This window comes from Engraulis encrasicolus, chromosome 20 (assembly GCF_034702125.1).
Source record: "Engraulis encrasicolus isolate BLACKSEA-1 chromosome 20, IST_EnEncr_1.0, whole genome shotgun sequence".
Taxonomy (NCBI): domain Eukaryota; kingdom Metazoa; phylum Chordata; class Actinopteri; order Clupeiformes; family Engraulidae; genus Engraulis; species Engraulis encrasicolus.
This window is the reverse complement of record NC_085876.1, coordinates 37,981,493-37,991,130: the sequence shown is the minus strand read 5'-3', so window position 1 is coordinate 37,991,130 and position 9,638 is coordinate 37,981,493. Positions and strand designations below refer to the sequence as shown.

General features: G+C 44.7%; 1 protein-coding gene across 1 annotated transcript in view; it reads right to left on the bottom strand.

Moving 5' to 3' along the window:
* Positions 1-3,846, bottom strand: part of LOC134436025 (collagen alpha-1(IX) chain-like) — a 70,612-nt gene extending 66,766 nt beyond the window's left edge. The window contains exon 1 of the mRNA XM_063185054.1: positions 3,827-3,846. Coding sequence (XP_063041124.1) covers positions 3,827-3,846 — 20 coding nt within the window. The remainder of the gene's footprint in view (positions 1-3,826) is intronic.
* Between the last annotated feature and the right edge of the window lie 5,792 nt (positions 3,847-9,638).

Genomic DNA, 9,638 nt, shown 5'->3' with positions numbered 1-9,638 from the left:
TCGCCGCTGCAATCTGCCTTCAGATAGGTCACAATGCACTGAAATAAAGGCTACAGTGAATGTCTCTTGTCCAGGCACCTGTAGTTCAGTTATATCTCTCCATCCCCCCCCCCCCCCACGACTCTCTCTCTCTCTCTCTCTCACACACACACACACACACACACACACACACACACACACACACACACACACACACACACACACACACACACACACACACACACACACACACACACACACACACACACACACACACACACACACACACACACACACACAACCACCAATGATTTCCTTCAATATTTAGGAACCAGTTGGGTTTTAAAGCTCACACTATAAGTCAATGAAGGTTAATATTTATGGCTGCTACTTTCAGTACACTTCAGTGAGTAGGCAGGTGTAGCTAAAAAGGTCTCTTGGAGGCTTGGCTTTGCAGGCTTTTCAAAAAATAAAATGGACAAACGATTAGTTACACTACAAAACTTGCTACAACATGATATAACATATATAACAACTATATAACAACTGCTTCAAAAGACCCTGCAGTCCTATAAAAATGGCATTTCCCAAAATGTTGCAGAAGTGGTAGCAGAGATAAACACCATCTAATATTTTTCTCACACCTCTTATTTTTACTTGTATTATACACATGCCTTGATTTGTAAAGCCGCATTTGCCGTTATATAGACTAAGTTTGACCTTTGGAAAAGTCAAGGACAATTATCAACCGTATTTAGCATTTCAAATAAGTGTTTCAATAAAAATGTGTAATTGACATTCAGGTATATGCTTTCACTAGACCAGTGATTCTCAAACTTTTTCAGACCGAGGACCACTTTGTCCCCCCAAAAATGTTCAAGGACCACCTGTCAACCGAACTGACAGTTGACGGGTGCTAATTTGACACTGCTAATTTCAATGCAGATCACTTATTTTTTACTCAGATGTATTATCTGGTTATTGTGATGAAAATAAGACTTGAGCTATGCTTATCTTTGCAATAATGTAAAGATTACTGCTAGCTTGTCTTGGAAAATTAGAAATCCCCGTACGGACCACCTGAGCTGTGTCGCGGACCACTAGTGGTCCCCGGACCACACTTTGAGAATCACTGCACTAGACCACAGTCAGAGTGGCCATTTGCCTCAGATGATGTTGGAGTGTCTATTCATCAACTTCAAAACATGTTGTGCATTCTGTACAAGCTTCACTGTACAATGTCATCCATCACGGAGATGTGATCCACCCACCCGCTCAGCAGCATCATCCAGAGTATACTGTCTACCTTATCTGCCCTCATCAGCAAACAAACGCACACATGCACGCACACACACACACACACGACACACACACACACACACACACACACACACACACACACACACACACACACACACACACGCACGCACGCACGCACGCACACACGCGCACACGCACGCACTCACGCACGCACGCACACACACACACACACACACACACACACACACACACACACACACACAGTGCTCGATCACTTCAATCATAGACACTAACTCCTCCTGACAGTTCTGTTTGTGGACTATGAAATGAAAAAAGGAAACAACCAAAAATAAATAAATAAAATAAAATAAAATAAAATAATAATAACAAAAAAACAAGGACCGATAGCACGAGAGGAGACACCCAACAGACACCCAATGTAAAAGAGGAGCCTTGTGGGGGCGCTATGGCGCAGCGCGCTAAGCCCCCCACACTTGGGCTTGCATGCCCATGGGGACCCCGGTTCGAGTCCGGACAGGGTCAGTTCCCAACCTTTCCCCATCTCTCTCCACACTCACTTCCTGTCGCACGTTCACTGTCCTATCTGAAATAAAGGCCCAAAAAGCCCATAAAAATATCTTTTAAAAAAAAAAGAAAAAAGAGGAGCCTTGCCTCTGGTTTGGCCAGATGTTGGCAAGCTTGACATGAAAGGCAACAGGAGGATCAGAGCACTCTATCAGTTGTGAATGGCATTGGCGCAAACACATGCAGACACGCACAGATGCACACACGTATGCACGCATACGCATACACACTAGACAAACACCCATGCAGGCTGGCTGGCTACAGTGCTGTCACTCTTTCTCAAGTGTGAAATTCATGTTACATCTTCATGCCCCATGTTAAAAATGCTCTTGGGATCTGTGGAAAGTGTGAAGCTACTCTATACTTAGATACAGATTTTCTTATTACACTCGAGCTTTCTGATAACCTTTCAGAGATTAGATAAATAGACTCCTCTGATAATCAGTATTTTATGTGCATAACCTACTGTGGTGACATTTAAAACCTTCGCACTTAGCATTTCAAAGTTTTGTTGTTCAGTGACTTTGAAAAGTTTTGAGAACTATGCTGGAAGGTGGATGACAAGGTTTCAAGACACTTGACAAATGCACCGGTGCAAGAGCAACCTCCTCAGAAAGTATGCTTTACCTATACCTACAATTGAATAAAGGAGACTGTCCTGAGATCACAGGGTTGGAGGTTCGAATCCCACCCTTACCTACAATTCCATCTATGGCTGAAGTGCCCTTGAGCAAGGCACCTGACCCAACATTGCTCCAAGGACTGTAACCAATACCCTGTATCTAAAAAATTGCAAGTCGCTTTGGATAATGGCGTCAGTTAAGTGTAATGTTATGTAATGTAATGGTAGCGTTTGCTTAGTACATGCCTTACAAGTTACTTATGCAGGCATTACCATTGTATGTATTAGTGCTAATAGATGTATCCCTAAAATAAAGTGTTACCAATGTAATGTGTGTAAGGTTTCCAAGTGGGTTGCAGTGTCTGTTGCTGGGGCACTACCCTTCTATGGAACAGCTGTACTGTACTATAGGGGCCTACTAGCCTATATCTTAAATTTATCGGTCAACATTCATTCTTAATCATGTTAACCTCTTGCATAACTCAGCTCACGGAATGTTGTTGCACAAATTGTATTCTTTTCATTTGTTTCTGGAGTTTTTATTTTCCCTCCCTGACTTACGTGTACCTGTTTTATATGTGTCTTGAAATGTCCATGTGGGCATTATGTAAGCTACTTGGCACCTTACATCCTCCCCCCATAGATCAATAAAGTTACTCTACTCTTCCCTACTATCAGCTATATGCAGTAACCATCAAAGTGCCCTTACTAGTCATGTACCTGTACCAGTATCCCATCCAGGGATACGTGCACCACTAGGGGTCCATAAGCACACTACAGTGGTTATAAAATAATGAGAAATATAATAATCATATAATAATATTTAGATAGAGGAAGAGAAACAGAGTGAGTGGTGTGAGGTCCTCAAAGTATGACAAAAAGGGTATGCAAGACTGAAAACAATGTGTCCTCTTTCATGTACAAAAAAAGGTGAAAGGTACCGCTTTATTAGCCTTGCGCACCATCCTACGTACTTCCGCCAAGAGACTTGGCTCCGCTATGTCTGGTACCTGTCTTCTGTGGAGCGATGTTGACCGGTAGGATGTGATGTTGAGCGGTGTTCTGACAAACAGTCCTATATTGTAATTTTAGCCTACGGTAGGATGTTCTGTCAGACATGTCTGTTAAACGGTCCTACATCGCCAATGATAGACATCAAACATGTTTGTTCAACAACTTATAAGTTAAATCCTGATTTTTCCGCAAATGTCCTTCCTGCTTCCTGCAATCACGTCAGATCAAAGTCCAGACCATAAATATGAAATGGAAATGGTAGTATTATGGTATGGTCAGGACCAGGCTACCGTTTTATGGCTTGAGGTGTAATTGTGAACCTTGTATGTACCTGTATTTCTCAGTGTGTGCCAATGAGCCTCTTACCTGGCGCTGGATGAAGCCATGACGTGAGAATTCCCTCTAAGGGGAAGAAGAGGAAGAAGCTGGAGAGGAGAGAGCAGCAACAAGCAGTCTTGGAAGGGCCCTTTTAGTTTCTCCCTCAACAGACAAAACCCCAAGATGTAGTAGTGGAGTGGAGCACACCCAAAAGGAAGAACTCTTTCTTTAGTTGTTGACCCTTTTGAGTCCTGCCAATATCCCCGGAGTCTTCCCTGTTCCTGTCCTGTGCTGTGCTGTGCTAGGGAGGGCTCATGTCCAGGACCACTGGCAAGAGGAGAAGGTGATCCGTGTGCAGGGATGATCACACTTTTTCACGGCACACTTTCAAGTTTTTTTCCTCTTAAGGAGCGGGGGTCTGGGGGTGGGTCAGGTCTGGCCTGGTATGGGTTGGGTCCAGGGTGGCAGAGGTGGAGGGGGTGTCTGTCGTATGGGATGGGGAAGCAGCCAAAGACAACAGCAACCAGCTTCGCTTGCTGCAAGATCATTGGCTAGTTGTATCTGGGAGGGGAGGTCTAGGTGGGTCTGGACTAGTATGGGGGTGTGTCCAGGTGGCAGAGGGTGGTGAATGGGTAGGAGATGAGGAGGGGGTTAGGTACAGTAGCAACCTCAACCCCAAGTGATTGGCTGGATGCATCTGGTGGAGGGGGGTGTCTTTGGTGGGTCTGGTCTAGAATGGGGTGTGTCCAGGTGGCAGAGTGCAGTGAATGAGATGGGGAGGTGGTAAGGTAGCAACCTCAACCCCAAGTCATTGGCTGGATGCATCTGGTGGAGGGGGGGTGTCTTTGGTGGTTTTTACTAGCGTTACTTAAAGACCTGAGAGGCCTGCAGGCATTGCCTCTCCTCCGCCTCCACCTCCTCCACCTCCACCTCCACCTCCTCCTCACTCTTATTTTCCCCCCTGCTGTTGCACCACTGCCTGCCCTAATAACACGGGAGCCAGAGCCGGGGAAGAAGGTGTTACTTGCCTAATGGGTAGCTGCCTGCACGATGGGGATGCCCTAACCCAGAGAAGTCAGATGGCTTGGCTGGCTGACGTGGTCTGCTCCAACAAACTCTCCAAGGGGCCCCAGATTTGCAGGATGCAAGATGGGCCATCACTGCAGTGTGTGTGTGTGTGTGTGTGTGTGTGTGTGTGTGTGTGTGTGTGTGTGTGTGTGTGTGTGTGTGTGTGTGTGTGTGTGTATCTCTGTGTGTGTGTGTGTGTGTGTGTGTGTGTGTGTGTGTGTGTGTGTGTGTGTGTGTGTGTGTGTGTGTGTGTGTGTGTGTGTGTTTGACCCTGTGTGTGTGTGTGTGTGTGTGTGTGTGTGTGTGTGTGTGTGTGTGTGTGTGTGTGTGTGTGTGTGTGTGTGTGTGTGTGTGTGTGTGTGTGTTTGTTTGTGTGTGTGTTTGTGTATGTGTGTGTTTGACCCTGTGTGTGTGTGCAAGGGCATTTGGCAGTGCTGTGACATGTCTCTTACCTACTGTAAGGAGTAGCTGGAATGACCAAAAATTAGAGACAAGAGACACTGTGAATGGCAGGTTACTGTCCGTACATTATAATATATTTACTGTCTGTGTGACAGGACTATATGTTTTCCAGATACCATATTATAAATAGTTTCCTTTATGCCACTGCAGGTATTACCCCTACGCAGAGGCGATTCTAGGGTCAGGTGGGGCCCCAAGCGAAAATGCAAAACAATGACCATTTGAACCCAAATCGCCACTACTGTGGTAAAGTGTGGGCTGTTATTCACTATCTAGGGGTTTGGGGGCCCCAAGCGGCTGCCTGCCTTGCCTGGTGGCAAGACGCGCCTCTGCCCTTACAGTATGTAGAGTAGTCAAATCCGGGTTCCAATAGTAAAATCCCTGCCAAGGTTTCCGGCCTCGACCATAGGTGACCTCACTGACTACTAGTTGATCTATATGGCTTTACCATACCTTTGTTCTAATGTCACGCGCACAGAGGGTCTGGAATGACTGAATTGAGAATTGATTAGTGGTGGAAGGGGTGAACTTCATCGAAATTTGAAATGTCCATCGTACATTACCCTGTCGATAACATTTGGTCATCACAGTGAGTTGTGCCCTGGGCAATGCCCCTTCAGACGCCAACAAAAAAAACGTCAAGAAATGCTTATAACAACGGTAAAAAACACTAATAGTAATGACATTATTACAGCAATGTGGTAATAGTGTAGAAATAATATTTGAAAAATATTGTTAGTACGTTTTAACATGTTAATCACGATTTCCCTGATGTCGTTTGGGGGGCAGGTTTTCGTGATGTGGGGGAGGTTTCAAGAAGGTGCCGGACCCAGGCAATTGCCCGGTCAGCCCGCCCCTAGGACCACCCTTGGGTCATGACGTTGTAAAACTATCATTAGTGGGAGGAGTGAACTGCATTGAAGTTTGAAATGGACCCCGCCTCCCTCTTCCCCTCCCCCATTCGCTGATTTGGGTCGAATCAGGTAACCAGATCAAACCCCGCCTCCCAGAACATTTGACCCAGATGTCATGTGCAAAGAAATTGTTTCTGGACTGGAGCGCTTACATTTTGCAAGACCAGGCTAAGAGTCACTGATGTTGCTTTCTTGACTGGTGGCTCCTTGTATGGCCCACCTCGAAACACCATGGAAACAATACATGTAGCAAATGTAATAATATACAAGTGGCTTCTATTCGACAGGGGCCATATACAAGACAGTTCTAGAAACCAGAGTTAGCTATAAAGGTCATATACGTACATATGTACGAACCTATCTTGAGGGCTCATTGCAATCATAGCCAGATGAATCAAATTTGTGGCTGGAATTTTACTTAGTGAATGAATGATTGACACATACTCTAAAGGCTACAGTTAAAGTGTCATTTACTGCCATATATCAGTATCCAATAATATGGGAGGCTTATGCTAAGCAATGGACTTCTAATGGTCATTTTCAAAGCTTTTATGCACTGTCCATTACTCCTATTTTTCAAAGGGGCAGCATTGGGACAGCAGTGACCTAGTGGTTAGAGAGTTAGTCTTTCAATTTGGGCATTGTAGGTTGGAATCCCACCTGACCTCTTCCTACACCTCCATCCATGGCTGAAGTGTCCTTGAGCAAGGCACCTAACCCCACATTGCTCCAGGAACTAAACAATAACCTGAAAAATAGTAAGTGTAAGTCGCTTTGGATAAAGTGTCAGCTAAGTGTAATGTAATGTAATGTAATGTAATGTCGTTTGTGAGTTGCCCAAATATAATGAGCTCTAATGACTGAAGCATGAGTGTGGCGTCATAACAAAAGGAAAAATGGATACTGCGGTAAGATTTCCTGGAAGAGCATCCAATTCAAAGCTGCGTTTTTTTCACCAGGTTATCCCGCATCCCTTCTAATTAGTGACAGATCTACCGTACGAGGAAGTGTAGAAAGACAAGCGAAAGTGTGCTTCAACAGTGGCCCATTTGCCTCGAGGCAGAGAGTAATACATCTCAAATGAATGCCGTTACTCGCAGCCAGCATTATGTCAGTTCGGGGGGGGCTCCTGTGAAAACAAAACACGGCAAGCATATGGGAGACACATCTGTTTCATGGCATAAAAATGCCCTCTGCTTTTTGATCCTTTGTGTAATTATAGATGGGAACTCTCCGATGAAGAGCCTGGTAGCGTTAAGGCATTCATCATTTTGACATCATAAAAGTCGTGTTTGTTTAAGAAGCAGCCTAGATCTTTTCCTTAGTGGAACCAAGTGCACATATTCATTTACACAATGTTTGGCACACACACCATGCTGAATTGAATGTAATTGTTTTTCTAATGCTTTTTGTTGAGGTTTTTACACGCTGAGGTGCCTGCACACGTTGCATAGTTGCTTTCCGTATGTGTTCACACACACCACATAATCACATGCCATTACCTTGGTTGAATGGAACCTGTCATTACTACACATTTCAAAGACACTGAACCAACAATCAATGAAGAATGAGCACCCAAAAGGTAAAGCATCAATGAAAAGCAGCTAACCTTCTTCTATTGTCAGGTTTTGTTACATAATTCGATCAATACCCCCCTTGGTCAAGGCCAGGGAGGCATTGGTGTGTTACTGAGAGAGGCAGTATTTACGCTCATAGAGACATTCAATACCGTCCATGCAGATCTTGGCTAAGTGCCCTAAACGGAGATCATATGTCCAAGCTAGGGTAATTGAGAACTCCTGCTTTCAATGAACGTAGATTACGTAACAACACGGATACTGCCAGAGTTCAATACGGACACAGGAGAGTTTCTGAAGGAGTCTGGGAGAGGTAGTAGTGGTAGTAGTGGTGGGAGCTGTGGTGGGTTATGGTGGTAGTCGTGGTGACGGTGGTAGAGGAAGACCAGGATAATTCATGGTGGGTTCTGACCCCAGTGATTTCCTATGTGTGACCCCTGACACAACTCAAGGTTGAGAGAGGTTGAAGAGAGTAATTCAGAGGCACTCCCTCCAACTTATCAGTGGTTTCCAGAGACAGTGCAAATCTCAACTCTTTGGCCTTTGAGGTCAAACAGTAACACCTCTCTCTCTCTCTCTCTCTCTCTCTCTCTCTCTCTCTCTCTCTCTCTCTCTCTCTCTCTCTCTCTCTCTCTCTCTCTCTCTCTCTCTCTCTGCAGTTAGCCTGCGACTGATGTGCTTTGAACATTTGTAGCTCCGTTGGCTAAATTCCCTCTGGCTATTTGTGTTAAAAACAGACTGGCCTCGTGTTCTGACACAACTAGAATGCTAGAAATGGCCAAGATCAGTGTTGCCAGATGTGTCTGAGCAAATCCCGCCCAAAAGGTTCTCAAAAACCGCCAAAATGCGCTAAATTCCGCCCAAATTCAACAAATTACATTGACTTCTATGGGCCCAAAACGGCTGAAAAAAACGCCAAATGGCCAATTTTTCCCGTTTTTGCCCGCCGACGCTCATCCCAAGTAGCCCAATTGGGCCGCCCAATCTAGCAACACTGGACAAGGTAACAGGCATGTTATTGACACAGAGTGTATAGTTCCGTTCAGTTCCACGCCATGTAAAAATACAGAGGTAGAGAATATGCCGTCATGTCTTCATACTAAAACAAGACTGTGTGTCTTAATGATGGATGTTCACCACATCATTTGAATCATCCTTCACCGCAGATGAAAAAATGAAACATTATTCTGAAGGTTCGTTATATATGTAAATTAAGTGGTTGTACTACATTATCATTGCAAAATTTATTTCTGATATTCCTATTAATTACTGTACAGTAATGATATCCATTGTTTACAAATTGCCTCCTAGTCTGATAACAAGCATTGTAACCTTGAAATATTTTTACAATGAGAAAAATGGATGTACAAATTCCTGTTTTCTCTTGTTTGATAATGCTGATAATATGGCAGATATGAAAATCACAGCACAAACTTGAAATGCCACCCTCTCTCGGAATCAGGTCCCATGATGATGGAATGTTGTTTTCTAGCTGCACGGCACTGTGTGTGTGTGTGTGTATGTGTGTGCGTGCGTGTGTGTGTGTGTGTGTGTGTGTGTGGTGTGTGTGTGTGTGTGTGTGTGTGAATGTGTGTGTCTGTATGTGTGTGTGTGAATGTGTGTGTGTGTGTGTGTTTGCGTGTAGATGTGTCTGCTGTGTGTGTGTGTGAGAGAGAGAGAGGTTTTGAGAGAGAGAGAGAGAGCGAGCGAGAGAGGAGAGAGAGAGCGAAAGGAGAGAGGAGAGAGAGAGAGAGAGAGAGAGAGAGAGAGAGAGAGAGAGAAAGAGAGAGAATGTATTTGTCTGTGTATGTGTAGTGTGGTGTGGTGTGGTGCAGCAGC